Source organism: Oncorhynchus clarkii, chromosome 12, assembly GCF_045791955.1.
Source record: "Oncorhynchus clarkii lewisi isolate Uvic-CL-2024 chromosome 12, UVic_Ocla_1.0, whole genome shotgun sequence".
Lineage (NCBI taxonomy): Eukaryota > Metazoa > Chordata > Actinopteri > Salmoniformes > Salmonidae > Oncorhynchus > Oncorhynchus clarkii.
In genome coordinates this window covers 91,013,593-91,031,355 of record NC_092158.1, presented here as the reverse complement: position 1 = coordinate 91,031,355, position 17,763 = coordinate 91,013,593, and the positions used below count along the sequence as shown (strand labels likewise).

At 44.6% G+C, this 17,763-nt stretch overlaps 1 protein-coding gene across 1 annotated transcript; it reads right to left on the bottom strand.

Annotated features, from left to right (window-relative positions):
• Positions 1–402: 402 nt before the first annotated feature.
• LOC139422350 (protein rogdi homolog) lies at positions 403–17,743 on the bottom strand. Its single transcript, XM_071173553.1, has 11 exons — positions 17,561–17,743; positions 16,067–16,138; positions 12,979–13,061; positions 5,898–5,952; positions 4,982–5,062; positions 4,122–4,217; positions 2,226–2,324; positions 1,716–1,829; positions 1,507–1,556; positions 1,040–1,166; positions 403–477 (listed from the first exon to the last, which is right to left on the bottom strand). Exons 1-11 carry the CDS (start codon positions 17,633–17,635, stop codon positions 436–438), a joined length of 894 nt encoding a protein of 297 aa, XP_071029654.1. The 5' UTR covers positions 17,636–17,743; the 3' UTR covers positions 403–435.
• Positions 17,744–17,763: the final 20 nt, after the last annotated feature.

Here is a 17,763-nt window from a genome sequence, read left to right as displayed (position 1 = left end):
TCAGCTAGCTGCAGGAGGTTAGTACACCTAGGCATTCTGACGGTCAGCTAGCTGCAGGAGGTTAGAACTCCTAGGCATACTGACGGTCAGCTAGCTGCAGGAGGTTAGAACACCTAGGCTTTCTGACGGTCAGCTAGCTGCAGGAGGTTAGAACACCTAGGCATTCTGACGGTCAGCTAGCTGCAGGAGGTTAGAACACCCAGGCATTCTGACGGTCAGCTAACGCCTAGGCATTCTGACGGTCAGCTAGCTGCAGGAGGTTAGTACACCTAGGCATTCTGACGGTCGGCTAGCTGCAGGATGTTTAGAACCCCTAGGCATTCTGACGGTCGGCTAGCTGCAGGATGTTTAGAACTCCTAGGCATTCTGACGGTCAGCTAGCTGCAGGAGGTTTAGAACAACTAGGCATTCTGACGGTCAGCTAGCTGCAGGAGGTTAGAACGGTCGGTAGTTCCAGAAACTAGAGAAGACGGAAATCTAGAAGGAGGAGGAGGAAGAGGAAAATCCAGTTAATGTGAGCCAATATAATACAGGTTTTATAATATAGATCACAAAAGAAGTGCCTTGGCTTTGTGTTGCACATAAGCTTTCAGTTTGATGGTTTTCTGGGATATACGCCACAACTTCTCTGCTTCTCAGTCGATTTCAACTCAAAATGTATTTATATAGCCCTTCGTACATCAGCTGATATCTCAAAGTGTTGTACAGAAACACAGCCTAAAACCCCAAACAGCAAGCAATGCAGGTGTAGAAGCACGATTTAGACTCTTGTTTCCAATGAGCAACTTTTCATACCATTTAGAACTTTTTTTCACAGAAGCAAAACAGCTCTCCCCGTCTTCTCCTTTTCTGAGTCTGACATTTCTTTAGGTTACGGACGCACTTGAACCTGGTGAATCAATCTACTTCATACCAACTGACCCACAGCCTGAATCTACGCCAATACCGCCAGCTACTCATTCACTTCAGTGTATTCTGTGGACCAATGGGGAGTGTTGGGGGGGGGAAAAGTGTCCTGCTGCCCACAGACGTCACCCACCTTGTCCTTGAGCTGCTGACAGAGCTGCAGTGAGATGGTGAAGAAGATCAGGGTGTTGTTGAGCCAGGGGACAACGCACTCCACCTTGTGAACCTGGCTCACCTCAAACTTAGCATTGTTCAGCTCGCTGGGGGAGACAGCAGGGAAAGAGGTCAACAATAAAAACGACAACAAGAAAGCAGTTGGATGTATTGGAAAGGGCACTGTGTGTGTTTAAACAAGATGGGAAGTGTGTGTGTGTGAAAGTGTTCAGAAATGAGAGGCCCCAGGGTAGACCCAACAAGCATAATTTACTATGCAGCTGACTAGTGACAAAAACGATAGTTAGTATTGTTAGAGACACACTAATATCTTCATATCACACAGATATGAAACGGACATGAAAAGGTCCTGTACTGACCACAGACAGCCCGTCTGAGGTGTTAGTGACCGACATGATGTGAGTCGTTATATTAAGCAGAACTTACAACATGGCTCCGGGGTTGTGTAACACAGAGCTTCCAGATGGCTTGAAGTTCTGTTGAAACACCACAGGTAGACAAACTGATGCATCTTCACAATACCACATGTGATTACAGAAACTAACAGCTGTGATCTTGTTGCGAAAGTTGTCTCAGGGATTCGATTCGATCCGCAGACTGTATCTGCATGAGAGTGTGAGTGTGTGAGTGTGTACCTTGGTGGTGTTGGGCTGCATTGCGTGCAGCTGGTAGACAGTCAGACACAGCTTACTCAGGTTGATATAGAAGTTCACCATCACGTCGCCTGGCATTGGAGGAGTGAACATTTTCTGGAGAGAGTGAGAGCGAGAGAGCGAGAGAGCGAGAGAGAGAGAGAGCGAGAGAGAGAGAGAGAGAGAGAGAGAGCGAGAGCGAGAGAGAGAGAGAGCGAGAGAGAGAGCGAGAGAGCGAGAGAGAGAGAGAGAGCGAGAGAGAGAGAGAGAGAGAGAGAGAGAGAGAGAGAGAGAGAGAGAGAGAGAGAGAGAGAGAGAGCGAGAGAGAGAGCGAGAGAGAGAGCGAGAGAGAGAGCGAGAGAGAGAGCGAGAGAGAGAGCGAGCGAGCGAGAGAGCGAGCGAGAGAGCGAGCGAGAGAGAGGGAGAAAGAGAGAGTCATTGTGATGTAAATTGCATACAGTAGACGGCGAGACCAGTTTCTCTGCTATGACCTATAACCTATGACAGACTCACCATGAGGCCGCTGGTGGCCAGCTCCGGCAGGGTCATGGCTGCCGGAGTGGTGAGGCGGTTACGAGCCCTGGTCAGCTGGAGCATCACCGCGTCCATCAGCTACAACAACGACATCATCAGACATCATCAACTACAGTAATCAACTGGGAACAAACACAACCTGAGATATATAGAGGAAATGAAGAGATGCACTCTGGGATGGAAATGTTGTTCTTGGTAATGAACGGGTACATGGTGGAGCAAAGTTGTAGTCTAATGGTGTGTAGTCTAATGATGTGTAGTGTAGTCTAATGGTGTGTAGTGTAGACTAATGATGTGTAGTGTAGTCTAATGATGTGTAGTGTAGTCTAATGATGTGTAGTATAGTCTAATGATGTGTAGTGTAGTCTAATGGTGTGTAGTGTAGACTAATGGTGTGTAGTGTAGACTAATGGTGTGTAGTGTAGACTAATGGTGTGTAGTGTAGACTAATGGTGTGTAGTCTAATGGTGTGTAGTGTAGTCTAATGATGTGTAGTGTAGTCTAATGGTGTGTAGTGTAGACTAATGGTGTGTAGTCTAATGGTGTGTAGTGTAGTCTAATGATGTGTAGTGTAGTCTAATGATGTGTAGTGTAGACTAATGGTGTGTAGTGCAGTCTAATGGTGTGTAGTGTAGACTAATGGTGTGTAGTCTAATGGTGTGTAGTGTAGTCTAATGGTGTGTAGTGTAGACTAATGGTGTGTAGTCTAATGGTGTGTAGTGCAGACTAATGGTGTGTAGTCTAATGGTGTGTAGTGCAGTCTAATGATGTGTAGTGTAGACTAATGGTGTGTAGTCTAATGGTGTGTAGTGCAGTCTAATGATGTGTAGTGCAGTCTAATGATGTGTAGTGTAGTCTAATGGTGTGTAGTGCAGACTAATGGTGTGTAGTCTAATGGTGTGTAGTGCAGACTAATGGTGTGTAGTCTAATGGTGTGTAGTGCAGTCTAATGATGTGTAGTGTAGACTAATGGTGTGTAGTCTAATGGTGTGTAGTGCAGTCTAATGATGTGTAGTGCAGTCTAATGGTGTGTAGTGCAGTCTAATGATGTGTAGTGCAGTCTAATGGTGTGCAGTCTAATGATGTGTAGTGTAGTCTAATGGTGTGTAGTGTTGTGTAGTATAGACTAATGATGTGTAGTATAGACTAATGGTGTGTAGTCTAATGGTGTGTAGTGCAGTCTAATGATGTGTAGTGTAGACTAATGATGTGTAGTGTAGTCTAATGATGTGTAGTGTAGACTAATGATGTGTAGTGTAGTCTAATGGTGTGTAGTGTAGACTAATGGTGTGTAGTGTAGACTAATGGTGTGTAGTGTAGTCTAATGATGTGTAGTGTAGACTAATGATGTGTAGTGTAGTCTAATGATGTGTAGTGTAGTCTAATGATGTGTAGTGTAGACTAATGGTGTGTAGTGTAGACTAATGGTGTGTAGTGTAGACTAATGGTGTGTAGTGTAGACTAATGGTGTGTAGTGTAGACTAATGGTGTGCAGTCTAATGATGTGTAGTGTAGTCTAATGATGTGTAGTCTAATGATGTGTAGTGTAGACTAATGATGTGTAGTGTAGTCTAATGATGTGTAGTGTAGTCTAATGATGTGTAGTGTAGACTAATGGTGTGCAGTCTAATGATGTGTAGACTAATGATGTGTAGTGTAGTCTAATGATGTGTAGTGTAGACTAATGATGTGTAGTGAAGACATAGAAAATAGAGGAAAACCACTTCCCTGTTAGCTCCGCTATATCTGTTAGCTCCGCTATGACACAGAAAGCAGTTTATTTCTGACAGTAATTATCAGTGTTTTCCCTGGTGGAAACTAACCTCATTACCCTCAGCCCCAGTCTTAAAGTGGTAGCTGTGTGTGTGTTCCTACCTTGTTGACCTCAGCCCCAGTCTTAAAGTGGTAGCTCTCATCTCTACCACTCAGCAGCTGCAGAGCCTGATTCACATGATTCCTAGCATCCTGGATCTGAGGGAGAAGCGGGTACAGAGTCAGTATTATTAGATCTGAGGGAGAGACGGAGACAGAGTCAGTATTATTAGATCTGAGAGACGGGGACAGAGTCAGTATTATTAGATCTGAGGGAGAGACGGAGACAGAGTCAGTATTATTAGATCTGAGAGACGGGGACAGAGTCAGTATTATTAGATCTGAGGGAGAGACGGGGACAGAGTCAGTATTATTAGATCTGAGGGAGAGACGGGGACATAGACAGTATTAGTAGAGCTGAGGGAGAGATGGGAATTTAGGAATGTGGCCAGGTTGGGTATTTCACCATGACACCAGGGTGTACACCCCTACTCTGACATGAAATGCTACGGGATTTTGAATGACCACAGAGAGTCAGGACACCCATTTTAAACGTCCCATCTGAAAGACGGCCCCCTACGCAGGGCCATGTCAAATACCCAAATGTAATCAAGGTTTGAAATGATTATGGTTTTAGTGTAATATTATATCTGTTTAGGCTTCTTGCGGTCAATTCGCAGTCTATAAATATTGGTTTTATTTTGTTCTGACTCCCGACTATCGTCTCAAGAAAACGTTGTGACTGAATCTAGTTGATGATTCTTGGTTTAGAGGTTGCAACAAAGGCATTTCACTGTACATGTGCACATGACATTACAACTTGAAATCACACACACACACACACACACACACACACACACACACACACACACACACACACACACACACACACACACACACACACACACACACACACAGAGTACCTGTTGTAGTTTCCAGTGCTTATCATCCCTGAATGTGAAATGCATCACTTGGTTGCTTTTAGCAGTTTTCAGATTGATGTCCTGTGAAGACAAAGCAATCAAACACATTACAGACAGAACCTGACATTGTAACATGTTCTCTGTACTAAAACACATTACAGACAGAACCTGACATTGTGACATGTTCTCTGTACTAAAACACATTACAGACAGAACCTGACATTGTGACATGTTCTCTGTACTAAAACACATTACAGACAGAACCTGACATTGTAACATGTTCTCTGTACTAAAACACATTACAGACAGAACCTGACATTGTGACATGTTCTCTACTAAAACACATTACAGACAGAACCTGACATGTTCTCTGTACTAAAACACATTACAGACAGAACCTGACATTGTGACATGTTCTCTGTACTAAAACACATTACAGACAGAACCTGACATGTTCTCTGTACTAAAACACATTACAGACAGAACCTGACATGTTCTCTCTACTAAAACACATTACAGACAGAACCTGACATTGTAACATGTTCTCTGCACTAAAACACATTACAGACAGAACCTGACATTGTAACATGTTCTCTCTACTAAAACACATTACAGACAGAACCTGACATTGTAACATGTTCTCTGTACTAAAACACATTACAGACAGAACCTGACATTGTGACATGTTCTCTGTACTAAAACACATTACAGACAGAACCTGACATTGTAACATGTTCTCTGTACTAAAACACATTACAGACAGAACCTGACATTGTGACATGTTCTCTGTACTAAAACACATTACAGACAGAACCTGACATTGTAACATGTTCTCTCTACTAAAACACAGTCAAACACTGCCGGTCAGAATGTTTACAGAGAACAGTCTAGAACCAGAGGAAGGAGAGACACTCACAGCTTGAGTCAGGGCTTCTCCCTGTAGAGTCAGTACTCCTTTCACCTGGTCCATGCTGTGAAGACAAGACAGCAGGACTCACAAGACTGTCATAACGACACTGTGGAAGTCCCAGACAGAACCCTGTCCCCTACACACTACACTACTGTTGACCTGAGTCCTATGTCATAACGACACTGTGGAAGTCCCAGACAGAACCCTGTCCCCTACACACTACTGTTGACCTGAGTCCTATGTCATAACGACACTGTGGAAGTCCCAGACAGAACCCTGTCCCCTACACACTACACTACTGTTGACCTGAGTCCTATGTCATAACGACACTGTGGAAGTCCCAGACAGAACCCTATCCCCTACACACTACACTACTGTTGACCTGAGTCCTATGTCATAACGACACTGTGGAAGTCCCAGACAGAACCCTATCCCCTACACACTACACTACTGTTGACCTGAGTCCTATGTCATAACGACACTGTGGAAGTCCCAGACAGAACCCTGTCCCCTACACACTACTGTTGACCTGAGTCCTATGTCATAATGTCACTGTGGAAGTCCCAGACAGAACCCTGTCCCCTACACACTACACTACTGTTGACCTGAGTCCTATGTCATAACGACACTGTGGAAGTCCCAGATAGAACCCTGTCCCCTACACACTACACTACTGTTGACCTGAGTCCTATGTCATAACGACACTGTGGAAGTCCCAGACAGAACCCTGTCCCCTACACACTACACTACTGTTGACCTGAGTCCTATGTCATAACGACACTGTGGAAGTCCCAGACAGAACCCTGTCCCCTACACACTACTGTTGACCTGAGTCCTATGTCATAACGACACTGTGGAAGTCCCAGACAGAACCCTGTCCCCTACACTACTGTTGACCTGAGTCCTATGTCATAACGACACTGTGGAAGTCCCAGACAGAACCCTATCCCCTACACACTACACTACTGTTGACCTGAGTCCAATGTCATAACGACACTGTGGAAGTCCCAGACAGAACCCTGTCCCCTACACACTACACTACTGTTGACCTGAGTCCTATGTCATAACGACACTGTGGAAGTCCCAGACAGAACCCTGTCCCCTACACACTACACTACTGTTGACCTGAGTCCTATGTCATAACGACACTGTGGGAGTCCCAGACAGAACCCTGTCCCCTACACACTACACTACACTACTGTTGACCTGAGTCCTATGTCATAACGACACTGTGGAAGTCCCAGATAGAACCCTGTCCCCTACACACTACACTACTGTTGACCTGAGTCCTATGTCATAACGACACTGTGGAAGTCCCAGACAGAACCCTATCCCCTACACACTACACTACTGTTGACCTGAGTCCAATGTCATAACGACACTGTGGAAGTCCCAGACAGAACCCTGTCCCCTACACACTACACTACTGTTGACCTGAGTCCTATGTCATAACGACACTGTGGAAGTCCCAGACAGAACCCTGTCCCCTACACACTACACTACTGTTGACCTGAGTCCTATGTCATAACGACACTGTGGGAGTCCCAGACAGAACCCTGTCCCCTACACACTACACTACACTACTGTTGACCTGAGTCCTATGTCATAACGACACTGTGGAAGTCCCAGATAGAACCCTGTCCCCTACACACTACACTACTGTTGACCTGAGTCCTATGTCATAACGACACTGTGGAAGTCCCAGACAGAACCCTGTCCCCTACACACTACACTACTGTTGACCTGAGTCCTATGTCATAACGACACTGTGGAAGTCCCAGACAGAACCCTGTCCCCTACACACTACACTACGGTTGACCTGAGTCCTATGTCATAACGACACTGTGGAAGTCCCAGACAGAACCCTGTCCCCTACACACTACACTACGGTTGACCTGAGTCCTATGTCATAACGACACTGTGGAAGTCCCAGACAGAACCCTGTCCCCTACACACTACTGTTGACCTGAGTCCTATGTCATAATGACACTGTGGAAGTCCCAGACAGAACCCTGTCCCCTACACACTACACTACTGTTGACCTGAGTCCTATGTCATAACGACACTGTGGAAGTCCCAGACAGAACCCTGTCCCCTACACACTACACTACTGTTGACCTGAGTCCTATGTCATAACGACACTGTGGAAGTCCCAGACAGAACCCTGTCCCCTACACACTACTGTTGACCTGAGTCCAATGTCATAACGACACTGTGGAAGTCCCAGACAGAACCCTGTCCCCTACACACTACACTACACTACTGTTGACCTGAGTCCTATGTCATAACGACACTGTGGAAGTCCCAGACAGAACCCTGTCCCCTACACACTACACTACGGTTGACCTGAGTCCTATGTCATAACGACACTGTGGAAGTCCCAGACAGAACCCTGTCCCCTACACACTACACTACGGTTGACCTGAGTCCTATGTCATAACGACACTGTGGAAGTCCCAGACAGAACCCTGTCCCCTACACACTACACTACTGTTGACCTGAGTCCTATGTCATAACGACACTGTGGAAGTCCCAGACAGAACCCTGTCCCCTACACACTACTGTTGACCTGAGTCCTATGTCATAATGACACTGTGGAAGTCCCAGACAGAACCCTGTCCCCTACACACTACACTACTGTTGACCTGAGTCCTATGTCATAATGACACTGTGGAAGTCCCAGACAGAACCCTGTCCCCTACACACTACTGTTGACCTGAGTCCTAAGTCATAATGACACTGTGGAAGTCCCAGATAGAACCCTGTCCCCTACACACTACTGTTGACCTGAGTCCTATGTCATAACGACACTGTGGAAGTCCCAGACAGAACCCTGTCCCCTACACACTACACTACTGTTGACCTGAGTCCTATGTCATAATGTCACCTTGTCATAGACTCAAGTCCCGGCAGATTAGAAAGGTGTTGTTGATGGTGTCTGTAAACAGAAGGTTGTGTAATGTATAAACAAGCCCTCCACTATAACAAGATGTTAACAGACGGGAGTTTTCCCTCCACCAAGACACATACAGGAAGTACAGCCATGGACCTGAAGCACACACACACACACACACACACACACACACACACACACACACACACACACACACACACACACACAGGTGACATGTTGGGACTGGCTTCTGAACTTTATACAGTGCCTTGCGAAAGTATTCGGCCCCCTTGAACTTTGTGACCTTTTGCCACATTTCAGGCTTCAAACATAAAGATATAAAACTGTTTTTGTGAAGAATCAACAACAAGTGGGACACAATCATGAAGTGGAACGACATTTATTGGATATTTCAAACTTTTTTAACAAATCAAAAACTGAAAAATTGGGCGTGCAAAATTATTCAGCCCCTTTACTTTCAGTGCAGCAAACTCTCTCCAGAAGTTCAGTGAGGATCTCTGAATGATCCAATGTTGACCTAAATGACTAATGATGATAAATACAATCCACCTGTGTGTAATCAAGTCTCCGTATGAATGCACCTGCACTGTGATAGTCTCAGAGGTCCGTTAAAAGCACAGAGAGCATCATGAAGAACAAGGAACACACCAGGCAGGTCCGAGATACTGTTGTGAAGAAGTTTAAAGCCGGATTTGGATACAGAAAGATTTCCCAAGCTTTAAACATCCCAAGGAGCACTGTGCAAGCGATAATATTGAAATGGAAGGAGTATCAGACCACTGCAAATCTACCAAGACCTGGCCGTCCCTCTAAACTTTCAGCTCATACAAGGAGAAGACTGATCAGAGATGCAGCCAAGAGGCCCATGATCACTCTGGATGAACTGCAGAGATCTACAGATGAGGTGGGAGACTCTGTCCATAGGACAACAATCAGTCGTATATTGCACAAATCTGGCCTTTATGGAAGAGTGGCAAGAAGAAAGCCATTTCTTAAAGATATCCATAAAAAGTGTTGTTTAAAGTTTGCCACAAGCCACCTGGGAGACACACCAAACATGTGGAAGAAGGTTCTCTGGTCAGATGAAACCAAAATTGAACTTTTTGGCAACAATGCAAAACGTTATGTTTGGCGTAAAAGCAACACCCTGAACACACCATCACTGTCAAACATGGTGGTGGCAGCATCATGGTTTGGGCCTGCTTTTCTTCAGCAGGGACAGGGAAGATGGTTCAAATTGATGGGAAGATGGATGGAGCCAAATACAGGACCATTCTGGAAACCTGATGGAGTCTGCAAAAGACCTGAGACTGGGACGGAGATTTGTCTTCCAACAAGACAATGATCCAAAACATAAAGCAAAATCTACAATGGAATGGTTCAAAAATAAACATATCCAGGTGTTAGAATGGCCAAGTCAAAGTCCAGACCTGAATCCAATCGAGAATCTGTGGAAAGAACTGAAAACTGCTGTTCACAAATGCTCTCCATCCAACCTCACTGAGCTCGAGCTGTTTTGCAAGGAGGAATGGGAAAAAATGTCAGTCTCTCGATGTGCAAAACTGATAGAGACATACCCCAAGCGACTTACAGCTGTAATCGCAGCAAAAGGTGGCGCTACAAAGTATTAACTTAAGGGGGCTGAATAATTTTGCACGCCCAATTTTTCAGTTTTTGATTTGTTAAAAAAGTTTGAAATATCCAATAAATGTCGTTCCACTTCATGATTGTGTCCCACTTGTTGTTGATTCTTCACAAAAAAATACAGTTTTATATCTTTATGTTTGAAGCCTGAAATGTGGCAAAAGGTCGCAAAGTTCAAGGGGGCCGAATACTTTCGCAAGGCACTGGAGGTGCAACAAGGCATCAATAACAAGCCTATTTTCGTGCTCTATAGATTGAATCACATTACCCCTGTTACGTTCCCCAGTTTATGTGTTGTAGGTTGTGTATTTGCATGTGTTTTATTTCAGGAAATGGCTTCCTGAAATCCCTCAAGCAGCTGATTGGTCGACTCCAAGGCTAATTGGAGAGCTGACCCCGCCCCCTCGTCAAGACACAGCTGTCTCCAGTTACACATTCATTCAGAAGCTATATAAAAGCCAGTGTTCTGTTCAGGAGAGAGAGATTTTTGGAGGAAGGGATTACTGAGAGAGATTTTGGAGGTAGGGATTACTGAGAGAGATTTTGGAGGTAGGGATTACTGAGAGAGATTTTGGAGGTAGGGATTGCTGAGAGAGATTTTGGAGGTAGGGATTGCTGAGAGAGATTTTGCTAGAGAGATTTTGCTAGAGAGATTTGCTAGAGTTTTGCTGGGAGGTCATTGCAGAGCGATTGTTTGTGATAGAGAGTTTTGCTGGGAGTTCATTGCTGAAAGTTGGTATGTTTTGTGAGTTTGTTGCTCAGATAGAGCTTATTTGATGTACTTTGTTTCTTAGTTTGTTTGTGAAATTGTTTAATATTCTGTTTCATTTGTTCCCAGGGGGGAAGGGGAAGGCACCTTGGGAGTGCTTAGGCAAGAGGCCCGCGGGCATACATATACCCGTAGTATATTCACTGTCTAGGCACACTAGGTAAGACCTGGGCGGACCACTCCCTGTATTTTGGTTAGGGCACCAGGTGGTGCTAAATTAGGTAAGTAGTGGGTAGGCAGGTAAGATAGTAAATCTCAAAGCCCCCCCCCCTCTCCTTTCTTTGCTTTGGTTCCGTCCAGCCCCTTTTCCCCATATTACCGTGTACAGGAATAAAGTCCTTGTAAAACGGTACCACATTCTGCCTGTTGTCATCCTTACTCGCACCTACAGTCCATACCTTTTTCACTTCACAGAGAGTTTAGTTGTAGCAGGGTGTTGCGTTCCCTCTTCATAGAGGCGTGCGTAACATAATGGGGGCTCATCCGGAATCTTTCCATTAAACCCACCGGACCCTGCTGCTCTGAGCTCTCTGTGGTTAGTGATTGAGGTGTGATGGTAGGTTGTGAGTTTGGATGACTTGTTTAGTTAGTGTGTTCAGGAGACTGCATTGTATAAGATGGCTGCATCAGCCATCTCTAAGTTTTTTGAAGCGCCCTCTATTGATTGCTTGGGTAGGTTTCGTAAAGTAGACCTTATAGCTATAGCTGACCATTATGGATTTGTTGTCCCTGAGAAAGCCCTAAAGGCTGAGCTTTTGCTGCTAGTCAGGGAGGGTTTAGTGAGAGAACGGATTCTCTCATTGCAAGGAGAGGAGACGGGTAGACCTTCCGATGCCAAGTCGGAGGACAAGGCGGAGGAAGGGGTTCCTCGTACCCCTTTTACATTGCCCCGATTCGATCCTTTATCTTCTGCTTCGGGTCGTTCAGATGGAACTGCTAGGCTGAAGGTGAGGCTGGCTCGGTTAGAAATGGAGCAAAAAGATAAAGAGAGACAGATTAATTTTGAACTTGAAATTAGGAAAATAGAAGCTGACAAGGAGGTGAGGATCCGACAACTGGAGCTAGACGCTCGCTCCAGTGCGACTCCACAAGCTGCTCATCATCCAACCCACTTCGATGTGAGTAAAAACATAGCTTTAGTCCCTCCATTCCGAGAGTCGGAAGTTGATTCTTATTTCTCTGCGTTTGAGCGTGTAGCCGCTGCGCTGCATTGGCCACTCGAGGTTTGGCCGCTCCTGTTACAATGTAAATTGTCTGGGAAAGCCCAGGAAGTAGTAGCTGCTCTCCCTGGAAGACAGTTTACACTACAATACAGTCCATACCTCTTTCGCTTCACAGAGAGTTTAGTTGTAGCAGGGGGTTGCGTTCCCTCTTCATAGAGGCGAGCGTAACAACCCCTCAAAAAAGACCATTAGAAAATAACTTGATTTGGTTATGCATGTTGTGTGAGAATTTTAATATTTTTTATTTATTTGACCTTTATTTAACTAGGCAAGGCAGTTAAGAACAAATTCTTATTTACATTGACGGTCTAGGAACAAGAGGGTTACATTGTCTATTGTATTGCTATGAATCAAGGAGACACATTTAATGTTTTTAAAATGGCTAATAAAATAATCAAAAGTCACTAACTCAACCAATCAAATCACCCAACTGATCAATTAACCAATCAAATCACCCAACTGATCAATTAACCAATCAAATCACCCAACTGATCAATTAACCAATCAAATCAACGAATGAATCCCTCCAAGACTTACGTTGAGCTGCCCAGGATGAAGTTCTCCTGTTTCAGTTGGTTCTCCAGTCCTGGGATAGGAATGGAGAATCTCTTGGATGCCTCCTGGTGACATAAACATAGACCACAATCTAGTTATACTAGTTATACAGGACACAATCTAGTTATACAGGACACAATCTAGTTATACAGGACACAATCTAGTTATACAGGACACAATCTAGTTATACAGGACACAATCTACACTGAACAAATATATAAATGCAACATGTAAAGTGTTGGTCCCATGTTTCATGAGCTGAAATAAAAGATCCCAGAAATGTTCTACACGCACAAAAATATTATTTCTCTAAAATGTGTTTACATCCCTGTTAGTGAGCATTTCTCCTTTGCCAAGATAATCCATCCACCTGACAGGTGTGGCATATCAAGAAGCTGATTAAACAGCATAACCATTACACAGGTGCACCTTGTGCTGGGGACAATAAAAGGCCATTCTAAAATGTGCAGTTTTGTCACACAACACAATGCCACAGATGTCTCCAGTTGAGGGAGTGTGCAATTGGCATGCTGACTGCAGGAATGTCCACCGGATGTTGCCAGGAAAGTGAATGTTCATTTCTCTACTATAAGCCACCTCCAACCTCATTTTAGAGCATTTGGCAGTGCGTCCAACCGGCCTCAACCGCAAACCACGTGTATGGCGTTGTGTGGGCGAGCAGTTTGCTGATATCAACGTTGTGAACAGAGTGCCCCATGGTGACAGTGGGGTTATGGTATGGACAGGCATAAACTACGGACAACAAACACAACTGCATTTTAATCTATGGTAATTTGAATGCCCAAAAATACCGTGACGAGCACCTGAGGCCCAATTTTTTTGCAAGGTATCTGTGACCAACAGATGCATATCTGTATTCCCAGTCATGTGAAATCCATAGATTAGGGCCTAATGAATATATTTCATTTGACTGATTTCCTTATATGAACTGTAACTCTGTAAAATCAATGAAATTGCTGTATGTTGCATTTATATTTTGGTTCCGTATAGTAAACCTGTACACAATCTACTTACAGCACTGTAAATATCTCCATCAATAACTCAATAAAATGTGAAGCGCGAGTACAAATAGCAATCAACTCTGACAACAGTACGCCGAAATCAAACAACATTTGAAGAATTGAGTTACACCACAACCTAGCCAAAGTTAAAATGTCTTGGAATGCACTTATTCTACATGGTTTATCCTTAGTCATGATAATCTCCTCTTACAGGATCCTCCTCGATGGCTATGGGGTCAGTGTACCACAGCTAGGTCCAACCCAATATTGACAACTCAGCAGTGTTAAGACACCTCAGTGACAGTCTTGTGTGGTGATCATTGATCCAGCTCTTTGATCCTCTGGAGCCAATACTTAGTTGTTGGGTGAGGTTGATCCTACAGTCGTGGCCAAAAGTTTTGAGAATGACACAAATATTAATTTCCACAAAGTTTGCTGCTTCAGTGTCTTTAGATATTTTTTGTCAGATGTTACTATGGATACTGAAGTATAATTACAAGCATTTCTTAAGTGTCAAAGGCTTTTATTGACAATTACATGAAGTTGATGCAAAGAGTCAATATTTGCAGTGTTGACCCTTCTTTTTCAAGACATCTGCAATCCGCCCTGGCATGCTGTCAATTAACTTCTGGGCCACATCCTGACTGATGGCAGCCCATTCTTGCAAAATCAATGCTTGGAGTTTGTCAGAATTTGTGGGTTTTTGTTTGTCCACCCGCCTCTTGAGGATTGACCACAAGTTCTCAATGGGATTAAGGTCTGGGAAGTTTCCTGGCCATGGACCCAAAATATCGTTGTTTTGTTCCCCGAGCCACTTATGACTTTTGCTCCATCATGCTGGAAAAAGGCATTGTTCGTCACCAAACTGTTCCTGGATGGTTGGGAGAAGTTGCTCTCGGGAGGATGTGTTGGTACCATTCTTTATTCATGGCTGTGTTCTTAGGCAAAATTGTGAGTGAGCCCAGTCCCTTGGCAGAGAAGCAACCCCACACATGAATGGTCTCAGGATGCTTTACTGTTGGCATGACACAGGACTGATGGTGGCGCTCACCTTGTCTTCTCCGGACAAGCTTTTTTCCGGATGTCCCAAACAATCGGAAAGGGGATTCATCAGAGAAAATGACTTTACCCCAGTCCTCAGCAGTCCAATCCCTGTACCTTTTGCAGAATATCAGTCTATCCCTGATGTTTCTCCTGGAGAGAAATGGCTTCTTTGCTGCCCTTCTTGACACCAGGCCATCCTCCAAAAGTGTTTGCCTCACTGTGTGTGCAAATGCACTCACACCTGCCTGCTGCCATTCCTGAGCAAGCTCTGTACTGGTGGTGCCCCGATCTCGCTGCTGAATCGACTTTAGGAGATGGTCCTGGCGCTTGCTGGAGTTTCTTGGGCGCCCTGAAGCCTTCTTCACAACAATTGAACCGATCTCCTTGAAGTTCTTGATGATCCGATAAATGGTTGATTTCAGTGCAATTTTACTGGGAGCAATATCCTTGCCTGTGAAGCCCATTTTGTGCAAAGCAATGATGATGGCACGTGTTTCCTTGCAGGTAGTCATGGTTGACAGAGGAAGAACAATGATTTCAAGCACCACCCTCCTTTTGAAGCTTCCAGTCTGTTATTCGAACTCAATCTGTATGACAGAGTGGTCTCCAGCCTTGTCCTCGTCAACACTCACACCTGTGTTAACGAGAGAATCACTGACATGATGTCAGCTGGTCCTTTTGTGGCAGGGCTGAAATGCAGTGGAAATGTTTTTGGGGGATTCAGTTAATTTGCATGACAAAGAGGGAGTTTGCAATTAATTGCAATTCATCTGATCACTCTTCATAACATTCTGGAGTATATGCAAATTGCCATCATACAAACTGAGGCAGCAGACTTTGTGAAAATTAATATTTGTGTCATTCTCAAAACTTTTGGCCACGACTGTAGACGCTGATCTTGGATCAGTTTGGGATTTTCCCCCACTAATGGTAAGGTTAGGATAGGGAGAGAGGAAGCTGATCTTAGATCTGTAAAACAGAGAAACTTCACCCCAGAGCTATACCTTCAGTATATCCTGGAGCTGCTTCAAAACAGCATGGACCTCCTCTTTCAGCAACCAGTTAAACTCCTCCTCCTGAGGGGAAGGAAGGGAGGGAGGGAGAGAACAAGAGAGGGGTGGGGTGAATGAGAGAGGGGTGAAAGAGAGAGAGAGGAGACAAACAAGATAGTTATTGTGGTGGTCAGCAGAGATAAGGATAGATAGATAGGCTTATTCTGTTCTAGAATGATCACATTATCATGGTTCCAATTAGAATTCCACTGGTGTTCTGAGAATGCTGTGGTTCTACTTCCCTGAATGCAGGAATCATAGAATTAGAGTGAATCATTCTAACGCTATGGAAGCAACAGAGACATGTTGCTCTTGTGCCTGTGCATCTACATACATACCAGTACCTTTAAGAGACCTGCTTATGCATTAGACATGCTTATGCACTAGCTAGCTATATAGACAGCCCTGCATACTAGCTAGCTATATAGAAAGCCCTGCATACTAGCTAGCTATATAGAAAGCCCTGCATACTAGCTAGCTATATAGAAAGCCCTGCATACTAGCTAGCTATATAGAAAGCCCTGCATACTAGCTAGCTATATAGAAAGCCCTGCATATATCTTCTCTCACTGGGGAGTTCCTGGATGAAGCCCACCCTTGAGGACTGAATGTGACGCTTGACACCTATGGAGCTATAGGTCGAGCTGTGTACAGAAGGCTAGATACATGGGGTTGGCATGGCAGCAGTGACCTCACCCATCGAAGGCTGTAAATGTGACAATTATGAGGACTTGGATCATACTGTACATCACGTTGTCATTGACAACCAGCAGAACAGAGCTTGCCGACGCAAGGCAGCAGAGCAGTTATATTCTTGGCACTGTCAGGCGCTACGGCATGGAGTGTACAAAACATGAAGGATGCCTTCCTAATATTGAGTCGTACAGGGATGCTGACTCCCATGTGGACTCCAGTGTTTCCCACAGCTGTGTCAAGTTGGCTGGATGTCCTTTGGGTGGTGGACCATTCTTGATACACACAGGAAACTGTTGAGCGTGGAAAAACCCAGCAGCTTTGCAGTTCTTGACACAAATCGGTGAACCAGGCACCTACTACCATACTCCGTTCAAAAGGCACTTCAATATTATGTCTTGCCCGTTCACCCTCTGAATGGCGCACATACACAATCCGTCTCTCGAGTCTAAAAAGTCCGTATTAACCGGTCTCAGTCCTCCCCTTCGTCTACACCGGTTGAAGAGGATTTAACAAGTGACAAGAGATCATAGCTTTCACCTGGTCAGTCTGTCATGGACAGAGCAGGTGTCCTTAATGTCCCTTTTAATCACGCAAGAAGATCACATGAGAAAATATACACTCATAATAACAATCAATAGTTGGCTAGAAAAATAGCTAGCTAGACGTCGGTGAATAACTAGCGAGCCAAGGTTAACCCATTTATGTTGTTAGCTAGCTTGTCATGATCCCGACCCTTCCAGTTTTGCTTACCAAAACAGCCCTCTCGGCTTGGCTTGGACCCGACATCTTTGGCAGTTCAGATAAAGATCTTTGAGGATTGAGCATTCCCGCAGCCAGACTGGTCCACCAAGTATGTAAACCAGAAGATCTTCAACCCGTCTTCTTCTAGGGTTGTGTTTACGTTCAGCAAGATAGTTTAGTCACACATTAACAATTAATCTTGGCCCCGCCCC

Bases quoted from the DNA above. Each gene is read 5' to 3' on its own strand.
- LOC139422350 (XM_071173553.1), bottom strand. From the start codon at position 17,635: ATGCTCAATCCTCAAAGATCTTTATCTGAACTGCCAAAGATGTCGGGT. The intron at 2,325-4,121 runs GTAGGAACACAC...TCGTTGTTGTAG, and splicing joins CTGGGGCTGAGGTCAACAAG to CTGATGGACGCGGTGATGCT. The intron at 1,557-1,715 runs GTACACACTCAC...GTGTTTCAACAG, and splicing joins TGCAGCCCAACACCACCAAG to AACTTCAAGCCATCTGGAAG.